This window comes from Brachyistius frenatus, unplaced genomic scaffold (genome assembly GCF_029030835.1).
Source record: "Brachyistius frenatus isolate BFR_SWC_R1_liver_20210118 unplaced genomic scaffold, ASM2903083v1 Contig_256, whole genome shotgun sequence".
NCBI classification, from domain to species: Eukaryota; Metazoa; Chordata; class Actinopteri; family Embiotocidae; genus Brachyistius; species Brachyistius frenatus.
This window is the reverse complement of record NW_027210855.1, coordinates 397135-415825: the sequence shown is the minus strand read 5'-3', so window position 1 is coordinate 415825 and position 18691 is coordinate 397135. Positions and strand designations below refer to the sequence as shown.

Sequence of the window (18691 nt, the reverse complement as noted above, 5' to 3'; positions counted from 1 at the left end):
GAATGAAGCATATCTTTTCATATCGCGTTTGAGTGTTGTTGACATCGTTTGAACCTGCGGTGAGCGTTAATGGATCGCCGCGGGTGTCTCGAAGGCTGCGGCAGCCATTAACCCGCTTCCGCTTCCTCGTTTGCCTGAAAGTACAAAGAAGCTACAAAACACGTGCGTTTCCTCCCTCGGTTGCCCTCGATGACGCCGACCCGTCACTTTTTTTTTTTTTTTTTTTCTTTCTTGTAGATCACACAAAATCAAAAGCAGCAGCGGTTTACAAATGTTTATTTTACAAAAGAAGAAGCTAAGAAACGAGGTGAAACAGAGCTTCGGAGATCAAACCTTAAAATGTTTTTTCCTTTTCTTTTTTTTTTTTAATATACTGCGGGGATGGGAAGCAGTCTGTGAAGCTGCGGCAGGAAGCGAGAGCTTATGGTATAGATTAAAAAAAAAATCATTTCTGAGTTCAGAGGGAAGAAAAATTAAATGTCAAAGATCAACCCGACGCGCAACAACAACAACAACAACAACAAAAAAACAACCAAAAACCCAAAAAGAAGCCGAGGATGAAGCGCCGGAGGAGGAGGATGATGATGATGAGGAGGAGGGGGAGGAGGAGGAGGGGGAGGGGGTGAAGAAGAAAAAAAAAGAAGACAGAAAGCGAGTGGTTTTCGGGCCTACAGTTTGGGCATCCTGGCGGCGTTGAGGCGCAGCGACACGCAGGAGGAGCCGGCGGCGTAACGCATCTCCCTCAGCATGCCGCCCCACTGCTTCTTATCCTCCTCGTACCTGACGGAGGAAACAGAGCCACGGATCAAACACGGCTTGTTTTGTTTTGCTTTCCGGACCGCATTAAAGCTGGAGGGGGAGAGGGGGTGGGGGGGGGGGAATTGGACGACTTACTGCCAGACGTCGGTGACCTCCGTGGGAGCCACTTCCTTGTTCTCCACCTGAAGCATGGCGAAGCCGCCCACGGCGTACAGCGAGCCGCCGGTGCTCACCAGGTTGACGGAGCTCCTCTCCTGAGGGAACTCGGTGAAGTTCTCCCACCTGAGGAGCAGCGGCACCAGCGGGGAGTCAGCGGGAGGGGGGAGAAAAACAACAACAACAACGGAGCTCTTAAAGTGACGTTATTTCACAATCTATCTGTAATGTTACGCTATTCGTATTCATTGTATGTTCATTTTACGGTGTCTTAAAATGGCTGTCAAACCTAAATGTAACAACAACAACAACAAAAAAGAAAACCCCAAAATGTTTACGCTTTATCGTCAGCTAACGGCTAAAAAAAAAAAAAAAAAAAAATTCAAGACGGAAACGAACTTGTTCGTGGCGAAGTCGAAAGGCTTCGCACCCGGCGGTGAGGCCCTCCTCGTTGACGCCGCCGGCCACCACGATCTTGCCGCCGTGCACGACGGCCCCGAACATGGCCCGGGGCGTCTTCATGGCCGCCAGCTCCCGCCACTCCGACTGCTTGTGGTTGTACGCGAACATCTTGTTGAGGGCTTTGCTGCGGAGACGAAAGGGACGAGGGACATATCATTATTATTATTATTACTATTATTATTATTGGATTGGGTTTTTTTTTTTTTTTTTTTTTGCCAGTTTAAAAAAAAAGAAATAAATAAACCGCAGTTTATTATAAGAAACGTTCACGCTGTAAATGCGAGAAGCGTCGTGGAAGTGATTTTAGTTTTACTGTGAAAAGCGTCAACAGGAAATGCTGTATTTTGGAGTCTTTTTTAAATTTTTTATCCGTTTTAACTTCAAACTATTTATTCAACCAATGTATTAGGTCGTCTTACAACTTTCATCCATCAGTCCGATCCTCTCATTCCTTTATTTTTTTTTTTACATGTTCAATTGTTTTTCTGCTTGATTGTTAATGATCGGATAGTTTTCACACCTTCTTCTTTTTTCTTTTTTTTTTTGCTGTCCAAACAGAAATTCAGAGCCAGAGACACGCACACACACACGCACGCACGCACACACACACACACACACACACACACACACACACACACACACACACACACACACACACACACACACACACACACACACACACACACCTGTTTCCCTCCTGATGAGTGACAGAGTGGTTCACTGACAGCTGAAATCACCCAGTTGAGACTGACATGCAGCTTTTAAAGATCCTTTTAAGATTTGTATCTTTAATTTAATTGTAAAAGCACATAAAATATAAGAACAAAAATAAAAATAATATATATATACATATATATATATCTATTGGAGACATAATACAGCGTTTCGTTCTCATTATCGTAGGCTATTAAACAGTTGTGGGGTTCTGTGGCGGCGTAATTGTCGTCGGTGGCAGGATGATGGACCGCAAACAGCTGCACCGCGCCGTGTAAGGTCACACACACACACACACACACACACACACACACACACACACACACACACACACACACACACACACACACACACACACACACACAAAGGCTCTTTTACTCACTTGTCGTCCGTCTTCCCTCCGATGCAGTAAACCAGCCCTTTATGGGAGACGACGGCGTGGCCGTGGATCTTCAGAGGGAGCTTCTTGGTCTCGCTCCACCTCATCTTCCTGAGAAAAAAAAAAAAAACAACCCGCGACAGTTTTCAAAAAAACGAGTGCACTCATTAACGCCTCATTTTATTCCCTCGAATGTGTGTTTTTTTTTTAAAACGGCGTGATGAATGTAAATCATTTAAATATCCTGACGATCAACGCGAGGAAGAAATGGTCACGTGCAAAAACACCTTCGGTGCATTTATAGGTCGAGGCAATTTAGTTAATTTCCGGATGTTAATTATCACCCGAAATGTTCCTCTGAAGGTGAGAGACACAGCGAGAGAGGGGGAGGAAGAGGGAGAGGAAGAGGAGGCGAAGCAGCAATAGAAAGTGAGACACACTGACTCGACGTCGTAGCACATGACGGTGTCCAGCGACTCGTTGGTCTGCAGGTCTTTTCCGGCCACGGCGAACAGCAGGCCCTCGCTCTCCCCGATGTTGAAGAGGCACCGAGGGGACGGCATCGGCGGCAGGGCGACCCAGTCCGACGCCAGCGGATCCAACTGAGGGGAGGAAGAAAAAGAACCCCGCCCCCCCCCAAAAAGCGAACTAATTAACGCGTTATTCGAGTCGGTGGAAAATTGCTCGTCTCCCCGACGGCCTCGTCTTTTTTTCGGGAAATCGTTAGGACGCCGTCCGAGCTGCCGTCGCCCAGCGACGGCGTTTTAAACGACCTAACACGAGCTCACGAGTTCCATTGGAACGCGGCATTTCGCTTCACATTCGACCAAAGCGGCTCCGATCCACTCGGAAAACGTTCCGACGACCGGGTCTCAAAAAGCGTCGAACGATCGCTTTCGGCGTTTTAACTTTCGAGGCTTTTTTCTTTTTTTTTTATAATCGAATCGAATGAAATACAATTAAAAAAAAAAAATTAAAAATTAAAAACACCCGGCTCACCAAATAGAAGTAACACTGCAGGGGCAAATCCTTGTTGTCCTCGTCCACGAACAGCCCTCCGATGAGGTAGAGCTGGTTCCTCTGGGACGCCAGGCTGACGTGGTTGCGCGGCACCTGCTCCGACATGGCCGCCAGGAAGCACTCGTTCTCGCCGACGTCGTACGCCACCGCCGCCGCGTCGTTGATCATGAGGATGAAGTCGCGCGTGTACATGCCGTGTCGGCGGTTGTCGTTGAGGTAGCCGGGGAACGGGCTCGCCTCCTCCTCCTCCTCCTCCTCCTCCCCGTTCTCCTCGCCGCCCTTGCCCTCCTCCCCCTCCTTCTTCGGCGGTCTCTCCGGAAGTTTCCCCTTGAAGGCGTCCCTCACCGCCTGCATCGTCTTCCGGAGCTCCGGGTCGGCCTTGACGATGTCGTCGGCCTCCACCCGCTCCGCGAAGTACTTCTCCGGCAGCAGGCGGAAGCGCACGCAGTCGAAGGCGTCCTTCAGCACCTTGACGCGCTTGTCCTTGTCGAAGCGGACCCAGGCCATGACCGCCTCGAACACCAGCTCCTCCTTCTCCACGTTCAGCGAGTCGCCGCCGATGACGGCGAACAGCTCGTGGGGCGCCAGCTTGAGGAACTCCTCCTCCTTGTAGAGGAGCTCGAAGCGGTCGGCGACGAAGTTGCGCGCGGCCACGGCGAGCCTCGGGCAGTTGAGCACCAGACCCATCCTGAAAATGGCCATGCAGTTCCCCAGGGAGAGCTTCTTCTGGAGGTAGTTGACGCACACCGTGAACACCGACGGGATCTGGAACCGGTTGGCCACCGCGACGATGTCCTGCACGTTGTCGTCGGTGAGGTCGATCTCGGCCGAGTAGAGGTACCGGACGATCATGTCCAGGATGGACGGGTTCACGTCCTCCAGCACCACCTCCTTGGTGTTCTGCGCCTCCTTCCCGTCCTCGGTGAAGAAGATCTCCCTGAAGTACGGGCTGCAGGCGGCCATGATGAGCCGGTGGCAGGGGAAGCTGCGGTCGCCTACCTTCAGCGTGCAGTCCACGAACTTGTTCTCGTTCAGCAGCTCCTTCAGGCCGTCCTGGAGCAGCGTGCTCTGAAACAGGCGCAGCTCCTCCTTGATGGCGTTGGGGTCCATGGCGCGGCAGTCGGGGGAGGGTGGGCGATGTACCGGCGGGCGAACGGAAAAGAAAGAGGGGTCCGTGGAGCGAGGAAGGAGACGGCGGCCGCGGGTCCTTCTGGCAGTCGGTCCTGGCTGGAAAAGGCAGAGAGGCGAAAAGGTTCCCGGTGTGTCGACCCTGCAATTTAATCCTCCTCCCAGCTCTAAATATAGCCCCCCCCCCCCTCCAGCACCGCTACCGACTGGGCCGAGTCACAGCGCAGCTGCTGTCGCAGACTGAAAGAAGCAACTGGTGAAGCTCCGCGGTGGTGAAAACGTCCGCTGTGATTCAGCGGAGACAATGATGTCAAAGGCCCCCCCACCCCCACCCCCCACCACGTATCACTAATCTGAGCGGTCGCCGTCATGTCGGAAAATACGCGCAACTCTCTTGAACTTCAGACACGTCACCCTCTCATTTACAGCGGATTCCGTCCACTTTTGGTCCAATTCCATTCACGTTCACGTTTTCAGTCACTTACGGACACCGATTTGGTCTTTTAGCCGTTTACGCTGACTTCTTCACGTCATAAACCGAGGTAAACGCGACAGATACGTGTCACCGTACACGGTACCACTACCACTAGTACCGTCTACGGTGGTACTACAGCTACTGATTATTTACATGATTAAAAAAAAAAAAAGAAGAAATGACATGATATCATCTTTAAATTATTCATTTAATTCAAGTTGATAGTCCGAATCAGCAAAATACTCCATTTCCGGCAACATATGACAAAAAAAAAAGAAAAAAGATCAAAGACAAAACAACTCGGACCCTGAAGCTAACTCTGAAACCAGCAAATAAATGATGTTTTATTTTGATACATGTGACATAATCTTCAAAACAGTCGCACGTGTTGACTCTACTTATGAAATTAACTATTAAAAAGAATCCATTAATCATTTAGTGTTGTTTTGGTTGTTTTTTTTTTGCTGACGTGGACCCACCAAAGTCAATACAAAAATCATCTAATTTAACTGAACTATTTGAACTGGCGTTATTTATGAGAGCACAAAAGACACATCGGGGTATAATTGGACGAGGAAAGTTTGGGTGCGGTAGCTGAGTGCAGAAACAGGTGAGACCCGAACATCCCGGTTGTGTTGTCGTCCAGCCGCTTGTGCGCGTGTTTCTGCATTAAAACCTTTCGAAACACACTTCTGTCAATGTCTTTACTCCAATTAAAAGAAGGCCGACGTGGATCCAAGCAGCTGATATTGTCGCCTCGTCTTCCCGCGGCCTGATAATGTGTGTGTGTGTGTGAGGTAACATTTCCCTCGTGGGCAGCGCTAAAGATAGATCAGACTACGCCACATGTCGAGGAGTGTCTGACATGTAATTTAAGCAGAAGGGGAGAGCTGAATGTGCTGGAAGGGAGAAATCCCGAACGCCGCGGCAGAGGAATTAAAACGCAGCTAGAAAGTAACTAAGTACGTTTACTCGAGTGCTTTTAAAAAAAAAAAAAAAATAGATCCACTCCGTTAAATCTCATCCACTATGTTTGTCTGACAGCTTCAGTCCCTGTTAATAGGACAGTTTTTCATGTATCTCTCAAATTATTACATTTATTACATTTTTTTTATGATACACTGACGGTACGAGAAACATGTTTCTTTATGGGTTTAGAAAAATCTCACGCTTTTTAAAGCTAATTCAACTATTTCAAAACCCACTTTGATTTGCTGTAAAAATGCATTGTTTTTGGAAGTTTGTTGACTTTTTTTTTTAGAGATGCGGAGTTACTACGGAACAAAAACGACACGAGGAGCTTATAAAATGTGACGCATTAGAGAAGAATTCATGAACCGAGTAGTTCAAATGAACACAACCTTAAATCCTCATCCATTATCTACCTGCTTTATCCTGAGCGAGGTCGCGAGGGGGCGGAGCCTATCCCGGGCTGACAGTGGAGGGAGGGGGGGGGCGGGGGACACCGTGGACAGCTCGCCGGTCCGTCAGAGGGCCAACAGAGACAGACAGACAGAAACAGACATTTCACTCTCTTAATTCACGCCTTCGGGCAATAAAAAAAATAATTACAAATCAACATACCTGCGTTTGGACGGCAGAACGTCAGAGAACGTCGGAGAACGTCGGACAACGTCCTCCCTGCTGTGAGGGGACAGAGCTCATATCTACAGCAGTTCAATAAACATCATATGCGGCAGTAATAAACTAAGAGTTTGCTGATAACGGTCACACACTTCTACCATGACGCCTTTTCACATGTTAGTTTAGATCCGATTTATTCAAAATGTTTGACATCAGTGTCGACTATGTAACACAGTACAGTGCGCACGTGTGTGTGTGTGTGTGTGTGTGTGTGCAGTCAGTACAGCTGGGTAACATACACACGACACATAGCATTGTTACCCAGTAGAGGGCAGTGTGTGTGTGTGTATGTGTGTGTGTGTGTGTGTGTGTGTGTGTGTGTGTGTGTGTGTGTGTGTGTGTGTGTGTGTGTGTGTGTGTGTGTGTGTGTGTGTGGTTGTAACATTATGAAAGTGAAACAATGTAAACAGAAAACATCACAGTTTCCAGTCAAGAAATTAAAAATAAAAACATTCGAATGCACAAAAAATACTAGTTATTTTATATATATAAAATATAAAAACAAAAACTATATTTAATGGATATAAGTGATGAGAGGCTTCATCTCTGCTGCTTTATGTCACGAATAGAAATGATGAGCTACAGGTTTTTCTTTTTTGCAATGACTGATTGATGTGATTTACGAGGCGCCGCAGTTATTATCATTAGTGCCCGTCCAGTCCGTCTTCCCGGCGAAATCTCTGCAGCCGTCAGACCGGGAATGGAGAAACAAAAAAACCAACATCCTGACCCGAGGGCGTCGGTGCGAATCCCTCGGGGAGCTGCTAACAACGCTGGAATGTTCCTGAGTCGAAGAGGTGGAAGGATCTCCTGCTTTAATGACAAAATAATAATCAAAGAAAAAGTTTCCTGTCCGAAATTGGCTCAACTGTAATTAGAGGATTGTTTTGTTTCTACAGGGAGTCTTGTAGGGGGGAGGTGGTGGTGGTGGTGGTGGTGGTGGTAGGGGGCGAGGGGGGGGGTCTGTGTATATGCCTGAAAATTCAGAAGTGTGTGAGATCGGGTTTTTAGCTGCCTCTCCTTGAAGTATCTACAGCAGGTGTGTGACGGACGCCTTCACTCAGCCTCCTGGAAAGGAAATAAAACACACAGGAGGAAGTCAACGGGGAAACATTTGCAGGGTTTCCTTACAATGTGAGCGTTCGAGTATTAGTAGCTCCACATGAACCGACGACATTCATAACGTTACGAACTGCAAACGTCCCGAAGGCGACGACGCCAACGAAAACCGGCACCCGGAGGAAACCGAATACCAACGTACTCGTAGAACTGCGGTTACGTCCGGTAACTCCTATTTATCCCCCCAGTGGACCAGGCGCCGCTTCAAACAGAGACGCGTCGTGGGAGCTTACCGGCGGATCAGACGACCACACACGTCCTCTTGCATTCGTCCTCCGTGTCGAAGCGGTTCCCGTTGCCGCTGCAGCCCCCGTACCAGAACTGGGCGCAGGCGTTGGCCTGCTTGTCGTAGTACCAGCGGATGTTGTAGTCCCGACACGTGCCCTGGTCCAGGACCAGGCCGCAGCGGGGGTCCAGGGGGACGGTCTCTGCGGGGAGGGGGGTCACGTGACGAGGGTAAGAAAAACAACAACAACAACGACGACGACAGAAAAAAAAAAAACCCCGACCCGAATCCGCATTTAAGTGTCCGTCTCCGCTCCGAGTGTCGGGAAGCGGCGGAACGAGCCGCGGCGCTTCGGAAATAATTGGGCCGGCCTTGTCCTCACCTCGCTGCACCCGGAGAGGAGAGGCAGCGTCGCCGAAACACCCCCCCTCCCTCCCTCTCCCGCCCCCCCCCCTCCCCAGAGACTCCTCCGCACCAGTGAGGAGACGTCAGAAAGGTCTGATCTGAAGTTCAGGCGCTCCCTCCGCTAAAAGCCTCCAACTACTTTCCCAGCGGGGACAAAGTTCCTCCGCCGGATTGTGCTTTCCACATTAATTAGTCTGCTGGTGTTTCTCTGCTCAAACGGACAACACGTTTTTTTCCTATTTACATACAGTCTGGCTCTAACTTAAACTCACAGAAATACTATTCCGGCGCAACGCACGGTGTGGACGCTTTAAATAAGAGACGCTGTCCCTTCAAATTGACTTGAAACCTAAAGCTTCGTTCCGTTTCCGTCTCCCGAAGAATTTTTTTTCTCGACGGAAAAAAAACGCGTCTCGAAAGCGATAAAAAGCCGAGCGGTTGAAAGGACGCCGTGTACCTTTGGGCAGCGCTGGCCTCGGCGCGGGAACGTACTCCACGGACACGCCGGAGGAGGACGTGGTGATATTTGTCGAGGAGGACGAAAACGACGAAGAGGTGCCTCGGCTCCCGGAGGAGTCCTCTCTGGCAGGAGGTAGACGTCCCGAGTCGGAGGTGTGGCGGTTAAATGTGTCCCCGCGCTCGTTTCCCGAGTTCGTTGTCCCCGTGAAGACCTGCTGCCCTCCTCCTCTTCCTCCTCCTCCTCCCCTCCTCCCTGCTGAGGACAAAACCAACGAATGATGTTTGTGTCACGTGCCGGACGTGTGAATTTACACTTCTTCCGTTTCCGTACGCGTGTCGTGTCGCTGCCGGTCTGTCGGACGTTCGGGACCTCCTCCTCCGCCACGGGCCGGTAACCGTAGCCGCCGATGGCGTAGTTGCCGTTGAAGCCGTTCCTGTTGCCGTTGTTGCCGTAGCCGTTGGTTACCCGGTTGGGTATCGGCGTTCCGTTCTCGTCCTCGCAGAACTGGCTGACCAGCTTGGATTCCAGAGCTGAGACACAAAAGACGGGTGAAAAGGACGAGTCGCAGATTTCGGTTACCCACATATTCAGTACGTTAGCGATGGTGCGTGTGCGTGCGCGAGCGCGTCACCCGTCAGCGCGTTGTAGTCGTCGATGAGGAACATGTGCTCGGCGTCGGGGTCGGAGGCGATCAGGTTGAGCTCGCGCAGGAACTCGGCCCGCGTCGGGTCCGTCGTGTTCACGACGCCCAGGGCGAACATCTCGATGTTGGCGGCGTGCGCCTCCCGCACCGCCAAGTCCAGCTTCACCGGCTCCCGCTTGTCCGTCTGCCCGTCGGTGATCACGACGGCCACCTTGCCGACGCCCAGCCGGGAGCCGTCGAAGGCCTCCCGCGTGGCCTTGCGGATGGCCGTGCCCGTGTAGGTGCCCTCGCCCATGTACGGGATGGTCCTGACCGCCTCCTTGATGTCCTGCTTGCTGACGTAGCGCCCCAGGTTGAACACCAGCCGCACCTCCAGGCTGTAGAGCACCAGGCCCACGCGGGTGGCGTTGCGGCCCACCGTCACCCGGTCCACCAGCGCGTTCACGAACTTCTTGATGATCTCGAAGTTCTCGGGGCCGACGCTCTCCGAGCTGTCGATGACGAACACCAGCTCCATCGGCCTCTCCTTGCACTTGACGCCGCATCCTGGAATCACGTCGCGTCACCGTCACGTCACATGACATCACATCACACCGGCGTACGAGATGTCACTTCGACGAGGTACTGCGAAGATACTTTACCGCAGATCTCTTTGATCATCCGAATGATGTCCTCCCTCTGAAATGAATACAGCAGCCCGACGTCAGCGGGGGAATGAACACCGGAGGCGGCCGACGAGGAAGTGTGTGAAAAGCGATACTCACCGTGAGGCCGGCTTCGCCTTTGACGCCTTGTCGGCCCTGAGGGGAGAACGCCAGGAATTAAAGATATCTGCGTTATCGCAAAGGAGTCTACAAATCTTCGCTTTGATTTACTGGGCCGATGTTGGCTAAGATAAGTGATTAAAAACACAGACCGTGTCTGAAAAGTGTTCGCAGCTTCCGGGTGTGAAAAATGAGGCCTTAAGCTGCGATACCGCCGAGTGCCGCTAGAGGGCGGCTCCGAAAAGCCGCTCTCGTGAAAATGTCGTGAGATATTTTGGTTTTGTTCGCGAAAGTCGCTCCTTCTCCTTCGTTTTCAGGCGGTCCAACTGAAAATAATCCCTCCTTTATTCGAAAATAACCCTAAAGAAGAACAACGCGTTTTTTTGGGGGATTGTCTTGTTTGATTGACAGGCCTGCGGTGCAGTCCGGCTACGGCTATCGGTGGGCGTGGACGCAGCGTCCGATCGGATCGGGCCGGATCCCCCGATCGAGAGTCCGGCCCGCTTCCGTCTCGCTGCTTCTGCAAAGGTTCGAGGCCTCTTCGCGACCATCACCGAACGGGACGTATAAAAAGCATCGCGGGTGTCACTCACGTTTTGCCCGGGGTTTCCGGTGTCTCCCGAGTCTCCTTTGAATCCCTTCGTCCCTCTTTCCCCGGCTGAGCCGCGGTCGCCCTGTCGCGCAACGGAAAAAACATTGTAACAAGTCCACGTTTAAGAAGTCGCAGACGAGGCGGCGGAGGGGGGGGAGGGACTGACTTTAGCTCCGGGGAAGCCTTCTCCGGGGAGCCCTCTCGGTCCCGTGACGCCCTGGGAGCCCTGCTCACCCTGAAGCAGACACACACAGGTCCACACGGTTGGTGACGGCAACACACACTTGTGTACTGTTGGTAAGCCTCTCGGATAGAGAGTTTTACGGAGGAAGAGGAGGAGGAGGAGGACAGATCGCAGCTCACCTTCGGCCCTTGAAGTCCTTGTCCTTGCGGCCCCGTCGGCCCTGGTGAACCGGGTCGCCCCGGGTTACCCTGCAAGTCAGGGCACGTTTAATTTGCGCGGCGCCTTTCCGACAACGAGCTCATTTCGAGGATTGCAAAATACAGAAGCGCACATACGGTCATCTATAAACACATGATAACAAAAAATGCCACATTTTCTTTCTTAATTGGTGCACAGAAGAGAAATAATACGCCGAAACAGACGATCTCCAATAATAAGAACAATGATAATAATGATTTCTTTTACGTTTGGATTTATATTTGTAGGCCTTTACTGAGTTGTATCCGAGTGCTAATATTCAAGCTCGAGAGAGGGTTATTTTTCGGTGTCATTTTTATTTATGTTGTTTCATTGTCTATAAAACATAAATATTCAACTAAAAAAATTGCGGCCTTAACTGTATAAGTTGCTGAAAATATGTATGTACTTAATATCGACCCCTCCGGGACTCCGTATTCTACCCGGTTCCTTCTCATCGCCCGTCCTTCGTTCAACCGAATTAAGGAGGAAACGACTCCGTGAACTCGCCCGCTGCAATAAAATCGCATCCAGTAAAAGTTTAACTGTGATAAGATTTCCTGAGCGGGTCGACTTCTCAATGCGAGAACGAGGTCACGCTGCGGAAAAAAAAAAAAAAAAAAAAGTGTGTAATTAATCATTTTGCTTTTGACCGGATCTACGACGAATATGAAACACGCTATTAAAAACATCTTTTTCTATTTAAAAAAAAAAAAAACACGGGTTATTTGTGTTTTATAATGCTGAGTCATGACTGTCTGACATCATGGTTTTCCTCAGCGTGGGTAAGGTATGTGTGTGTGTGTGTGGGGGGGGGGATAAATACCCCCTGCGGTGGGCATGTTTGCACACAAGACGATGACGCGAGATTTGTTATTTTTTTTGGCCAAACCTGTGCTTCTCCGGAGAGTATGACTCAATCCTAAACGTCTGCTCGTACGTCAAATACAATTAAAAGATTGTCCAAACACCTTCCGAGTGCTGCTCTCCTCGAGTCATGTTTATCAGAGACGGAACACAAAATCAAAGTTGTTTCAGCTGCTGGCAATCAAAGAAAGGAAAAAAAAAAGAAAAAAGAAAAGAGATTTGAGATTTACCAGAGGCCCTTGGAGGCCTTCGCCTGCGGGTCCCGGCAAACCGGGCGGCCCCCTGAATCCAACATCCCCCTGCAAACAGGTTCGACAGGTTTGATCAGGTTCGACATCCCCGTGAAATGCTAGTTTTACAACACCGCACGTGTTTCTGACGTCTTAATTCTGTATTAAACAGTAACTGATTCACTGCAGTACCCTTTTTTTTTATGCAGAGTAAACTTGGGTACAAATTTGATTGACTTTGTATTTAATGCGAGACCCCTAGCGGCCCTCGGCGGTGTTGCACTTTATGGCACTTCTGCATCGGCCTCTTTTTTCAGACCCTGAAAGCTACGTCAGCTTTTTTTTATATATATATATATATATATATATATATATATATATATATGAGATCTATATCCCCCTCCCCCCGATGTGCGAAACGATCTTTCATCGTACAGATTAACGCCCTCACCTTTGGTCCTGGGACGCCCACTCCTTCCAGCCCGGGTTCTCCTTGAAATCCAGGCAGACCCGGAGGGCCCTAAACAACCACAGGCAGGTCCAAATAAACCCTCAGAGATACGGAAACACTGCGGATCAACATGTAGCTCTGAAACCGGCAGGGACCCTGTGAAGCTTCTGGTCCTGGTTAAAACACATTCTGCCGTGTTGGGCCAGCTTTTGTACAGAACAAGATATTTCCTGTTAAATCGTGAGCTTTAGTTAGCCAGAGGTGGATTTTTCTTACCTTTGGACAGAGCCAGGCTATCGTTTCCCCCTATTTCCGGTCTATGCTAAAATAAACTCAAATAAAATGTCAGGTAAACTAATCTCAAATAAACTCATCTCAAATGAGCAGAACTAATCTTTAGATCAAATAAACTAATCTAAAACAAGCTAAGCTAAGCTAAGAAAAGATAAAGCATCTGCTTGATATTTATCTTCTGATCCAACCCTAACGTGATATATAACCAAGCGTGTTTCCTAAAAATGTTGAACTATTCCTAAAACTCTTTCCTCCGGTGACCCCCGTACCGTCCTCTCTCTCGTATCTTTCTGATATCTACGCCCCGCTCTCGGTTAAGGAAACCCGCTCCGGACACGTGTTCGTCCCGGCTACTGCAACATTTCGGCACTAAACGTCTCACTTGACGGATGCGTGCGAAGGACAGCTGGACGGAGAGACAGAGTGGAGGATGTGCAGATTTGTGAGCGGGCCGGTCGGCGACCTCACCGTGGGGCCAGGGTAGCCGTCTCCTTTGGGCCCGAACGGACCCGCGGGGCCGCGATCTCCTCGGTCGCCCTGCAAGCACACAGACGCGTCCGTAACTCCAGGTCCGTCTCCGGCAAAACTCCAACGTGGACGCGGAAGAAAATCTTTTTTTTTTTTTTTTAAGAGTGTGTATAATCAGTGTTACCTTCGGACCGGGAAGTCCGTATCCCGTCTCCCCCATCGGACCGGGAGGACCGCTGGGACCAAGATCGCCCTAGAAACACATTTTTAAAGACTTTTAACTTCCAATACATTTACTGTTCTATCTGTTGTAGATTCAAACTATAAACACAAAACCCGTCCTCAGGAAGCGCGACGCATTTCTACGCGCCGACGCTTTTATTTTGAAAGCGATACGGGAAGCCACCGGGTAAAACTGAGCTTTGGGGCCCTGAATCATGTCCACCACCGTGGCCTTCGCTCCTGGACCCCAAAGCTTAGTTTGGTTTCACTGAAAGTTTTAGGAGACTTTTCCAGTGAAAGATCAGAATACACGTTGACATAACTCGATTCCATTTTACGTGTTGAAGGCAAAAATGAAGTTGATGTGAAAACTCTTTGTAGGAGCGCACAGGGAACAAAATAACTACCGCACGTTTGACGAAAATATGCTGGAAACGCAACGCGAGTCCAGGGTTTTATGATGTCACTGGGGAGGAGCTGTTACCTTGGGTCCAGAGATGAAGCGTCCCGGCGGACCGGCGGAACCCGTCCTGCCTTGAGCCCCGAGTTCTCCCTGATTAAAGCGAGCAGAGTGGATCAAATCAGTCCTCGCCGTCCGTGCGGGTGCGCGACTCATAAATGGGCTGACGGCCGGCTTCCTACCTTCGGTCCCGAGGGTCCGGCGATGCCAGGCGGGCCGTTCAAGCCTCGTATTCCCCGTTGGCCTTGGTCACCCTTTCAAGGTCACATTGGGAACACGGTTAACGATTGGGACGGCCGTGACCCCGTCACTTATCATTTATGGGATGCGAGTCGGCAAAGGTCGGCGGAGGTCTACCTTTTCTCCCTGGGTACCGACTCCGGGTGAGCCCTCGAGACCCCGGAAGCCGACGGGTCCTGGCTCGCCCTGAAAACACACACACGCTTACACCGAACTGCTTTTGGTTCCCTTACCGCGGGACGACGTCGGCGCCGAGAACCCACCTTCTGTCCTGGGGCTCCGTCCTCACCCGGCAGTCCCGGCAAACCCGACATCCCCGTCGATCCTGGCTCCCCCTGAGGACACATTTGCGGTTCGGCGTCGGTTTAAAATTCGGACCGTTTCGCTGCCGATGTGGATTTTTTTTGTTTTTCCTCTCCTGCCGCAGACCTTTGACCCACCTTAGCCCCGGAGTCTCCGGCACCGCGTTCTCCCGGGGCGCCGACCTCGCCCGGCAACCCTTGGTCCCCCTGCGTGAGACAACATCAGCGCCGCTGTTAGCGACTTACACCCTTTTTCAGTCCTAAAACCCCCTAAAACACAGGGAGCTTCACCACGAACCCCGTTCAACCTCCTCATCCGATGGTACAATTGTTTTCCGTAAACGACTATTATTATTATTATTATTATTATTATCCCGTCGAAGCCGACCTTTCATTTCGCCGCTGGGGGCCTTAAATACCTCCGACGCGGGACCGGCCGCCCTACTCGACGGCCTCGGTTAGTCGTTATCGCGTATGCACCCACCTTGGATCCAGACAGGCCCTCCCCCGGTGGGCCTCTGCTCCCTGGCGGCCCCCTCGGACCCTCCGTGCCCTGCAAAGGGTAAATAAATACGGTCGGAAAAAAAAAAAGAAGTATTTTACACACGGACGAGAGGCAGAAACTGGGTTTGCTGAAGACGGGCGTCGGGAAATGAGACGGGTTATGGATTGGTCCTTTGTTTAGCTGGAGGGAAAGGGGGGGGTGGGCTCTGACGTTTTCTCAGACAGCAGAAGTATTGTAACGGTTTAGTGTTTAAAATGTCACCAGCTCCGATTTATCTGATTCTCCGACTGTTCTTTGATCAGCTGAAAGGCGTCCGAGCTCCGTGTGATCAGCTCTCGTCGGTCGAACTTCGCCTCGGACGCGGGACGCCGTGTTTCCTTTGACAGATTCGGCTGCGAGGAGCAACACCTGCCCTCCCTCGTCTCGGAGAACAGCTCTGGTAGTAATTAAATAAGCTCTTGGTATCAGGGACGTGATCTTTGGCTCAGCTGTCGGCAGGAAACAGCATTCCACCGCGTCTCCAGCTGTTGCGTGCAAAACATGCATAATGATGCTCAGACTGACTTCATCCCCCTCATGCGATCTGTTTCCCTTTTATTTGAAATGCAGGAACGGGGTGGAAACTATTTTGATTCTCCAAGGCTGCGGCTTCTTTTTTTTTTTAGGTCATTCAAACTTCTTCAACGGCAGCGGTAACTTCCTACTTGTTTGCAGCTCGATCCTCACCGAGACTCTGGTTTAAGCCCGACGCCAGTGCTGGCGCGCGAAAACAAAAGACTCAGATGACATTGTTGCCCGTTAGATTTTGCGTAAAACGGGAATTTGCACAAGTGTGCAAAACAAAAAGGCGACCGACGGCAAACAACGCCGACGCGCTAATTACAAGCGGCTCGTAACGCCCGCTGCGGTCTGAGTTCAGCGCGTCAGCGTTGGCGACCGAGCATTCGGCGCGCGGCTGTCGAGATGTTTCAGTCCAGATTAAAGTTGCTCGGACGGCCACAAATAGAGAGTTTCCATTTTGCTACGGTTTGTCATTTCCCAATTTCCCATTATATTATTCAGACGTTTGGATATTAAGCTTTAAAGCTGACACCGTCTTAAATGCTTCATGCTTTGCCTTGTCAAGTTAATAATGGAACACTATCGTGTGAATTTGACACGGCGGGGGCCGGGGGTGTGTGTTTTTTGAATTTTTTTTATCCCATGATATCTCGGCAGTCTTTTTTTTTTTTTTTTAAACGTACGTCGAGGGTCACGGCGACCTCACGCGACACCACACACGTTGGCGGGCCGCAATTCGAGAATTCACGCTAATTATCGGATGCGAATGTCTTAACGGGACGAAAACGGGGAAAAGATTGGCATTTCGTCCCCGAAAGGTCAAAGGTCACTGTGGCGTCATAATGTCGTACCAAAAAAAAACAAAAAACAAAAAAACAACACTCCCCCTCCCTCCCCCGTTATGCAACACCGTAACTCAAAAACACTGCTCTTCTATATTATTACTGGGTTGGGGACAACTGAAAGAATAATGAACATAAGCCCCGCCCGCAGCCGAGAACATTCCTCCGCCAGTCCTCAATAAAGACCGGTGTCACGCGTACACTCACGGGACGATGAAAGAAAACTTGCCTTCTCGCCTTGTATGCCCGCTCCGGTGAGGCCGAGCGGCCCGGGAAGACCCGAAGGGCCAAAATCCCCCTACGGGTCGGGATGAGAATGCAGGTTAACGATGACGATGACAGCGTGCAAAAATATTCACAGCAGCGATCGCGCTCCACAAAACAAAACAAAAAAAACGCCCGGCGGGGACGTTTCCAGATTTACGACACTCGGAAAGCGTCCGACTGTAAAAAAAAAAAAAAAAAAAGCAGACAGAAAAATCTTTCCATAAGACGCGATTTGACGGCTGAACTGCAGTAAAACTGTCAGAAGGGGAAGCTTTCGTAAGACTCCTTTTTTCTTCTTTTTTTTTAAATGAATTATGTAACTTTAAAGCTAAATATATATATATATAAAAATCAACCGTTTCCCTTCGTCTTAAAAAGATGCCTTCTGCTTTGCTTTGGCGCTGCACTCCCTCCCACGCGCTCCGAGCTCCAACCCGGCATTCATCACCGGCTCGGGCCGCGGCTCTTTGGCCTCCTCGGTGGCGGCTTTTCGGCGAACCCGGCTGGTCTTACTCGCCGGCCCGTCTCTCTACCTTGTCTCCTTTGATTCCGGCGCCCGTCTGTCCTCTGGTCCCCCGCGGCCCCTCCAAGCCTCGCTCCCCCTGCGGAGGACACAAAGAGACAGGAGGAAAAGAAGTCGGTTGCCGTTTGGACGGCGGGAGATATCGGTTGGATATGTCGCAGGATAAAAAAAAAAAAAAAAAAGAAGTCTTTCATCACCCGGTGTTTTTCCTCTGCTTTCCTGAATTCTATTCATTGATTCTTACGACGTCGTTTCATCGTTTGCAATTTGTCGCGTCTCCATTTGATTCGACCTCCGTTTTGACCTCGTCGTTCTGATTTATTATGCGTGTTCGTTGCTCCGACGCGAAGCGCTTTCGCGGCTACAGGCTCGTGTGAAAGCTGCTGTACAAATAAAGCTGAGTCGAGTTGATAGAAAACATCAAATATTCATTTTCCATGTCAGTGCACAAACTCCCCCCCCCGTTTCCAAAAATAAGCCGGGACGCTGCATAAAAATGTAAATACAAACAGAGTGCGATGATTTGCAAATCACATAAAGCCGTATTTAATTGAAAATAGGCCAAAGACGACGTATCAAATGTTACAAATTTGTCTTAGTTTGGCGCGCTAGCCGCTAATCAACAACCACGGCCGGGATAGACGAGTGGACGGTAGCTTCCGGGTCGGAAAAACGAGGCCGACGCGGAAGCGCCTTAAGCTGAAATACCACCGAGTGCCACCAGAGGGTTGCCTCCAAATAAAGCCTCCGTAGACTCCAGTTCAACTCGAACGCTTCCTGTATTAGTTTCAAATTGAAATCCCTTTTGGGTTTCAGTATGCAGAAAGCCCTCCATTTCTCAAGAAGGCTATTTTTTATTTTATTTTTTTTCGCTCAAATGTTGTTGTGACTAACTTTACACCCAGATCAACTGTTAAAAATAGACGGATTATACCGTTGACTTTATTAAGTCAAAGTGATGGAACTGCGCGTGATTGACTGCTGTGTGTAAACTTGCCACCGTGGCAGCAGCTACACACCCTTTAGAAACGGTGTGTACGAGTCAGGATCTGTAAGTATCTTTAAAAAAAAAAGAACAGAGAAACCACAGAA

At 50.1% G+C, this 18691-nt stretch overlaps 2 protein-coding genes across 2 annotated transcripts in view; both read right to left on the bottom strand.

Annotated features, from left to right (window-relative positions):
* Nucleotides 1–259: 259 nt before the first annotated feature.
* LOC138634280 (kelch-like protein 41b) lies at nucleotides 260–4789 on the bottom strand. The gene is given in 7 exon segments (XM_069721069.1): nucleotides 260–780; nucleotides 895–1041; nucleotides 1315–1334; nucleotides 1336–1501; nucleotides 2474–2581; nucleotides 2915–3072; nucleotides 3470–4789. Coding segments are annotated over 7 exon segments (1842 nt in total). The 5' UTR covers nucleotides 4601–4789; the 3' UTR covers nucleotides 260–668.
* A 2664-nt stretch (nucleotides 4790–7453) lies between these two features.
* The window catches only part of LOC138634288 (collagen alpha-1(XXVIII) chain-like), a 29428-nt gene continuing 18190 nt past the window's right edge, over nucleotides 7454–18691 (bottom strand). The window contains exons 16-37 of the mRNA XM_069721082.1: nucleotides 17610–17678; nucleotides 17039–17107; nucleotides 15386–15454; nucleotides 15040–15108; nucleotides 14863–14934; nucleotides 14717–14785; nucleotides 14542–14613; nucleotides 14384–14452; nucleotides 13862–13930; nucleotides 13678–13746; nucleotides 12916–12984; nucleotides 12465–12533; nucleotides 11310–11378; nucleotides 11113–11181; nucleotides 10948–11028; nucleotides 10355–10390; nucleotides 10232–10268; nucleotides 9579–10136; nucleotides 9292–9477; nucleotides 8945–9202; nucleotides 8090–8284; nucleotides 7454–7805 (exon numbers count right to left, since the gene is read on the bottom strand). Of these exons, the coding sequence (XP_069577183.1) occupies nucleotides 8097–8284; nucleotides 8945–9202; nucleotides 9292–9477; nucleotides 9579–10136; nucleotides 10232–10268; nucleotides 10355–10390; nucleotides 10948–11028; nucleotides 11113–11181; nucleotides 11310–11378; nucleotides 12465–12533; nucleotides 12916–12984; nucleotides 13678–13746; nucleotides 13862–13930; nucleotides 14384–14452; nucleotides 14542–14613; nucleotides 14717–14785; nucleotides 14863–14934; nucleotides 15040–15108; nucleotides 15386–15454; nucleotides 17039–17107; nucleotides 17610–17678 (2316 nt within the window). The 3' untranslated portion in view covers nucleotides 7454–7805; nucleotides 8090–8096. The remainder of the gene's footprint in view (nucleotides 7806–8089; nucleotides 8285–8944; nucleotides 9203–9291; nucleotides 9478–9578; nucleotides 10137–10231; nucleotides 10269–10354; nucleotides 10391–10947; nucleotides 11029–11112; nucleotides 11182–11309; nucleotides 11379–12464; nucleotides 12534–12915; nucleotides 12985–13677; nucleotides 13747–13861; nucleotides 13931–14383; nucleotides 14453–14541; nucleotides 14614–14716; nucleotides 14786–14862; nucleotides 14935–15039; nucleotides 15109–15385; nucleotides 15455–17038; nucleotides 17108–17609; nucleotides 17679–18691) is intronic.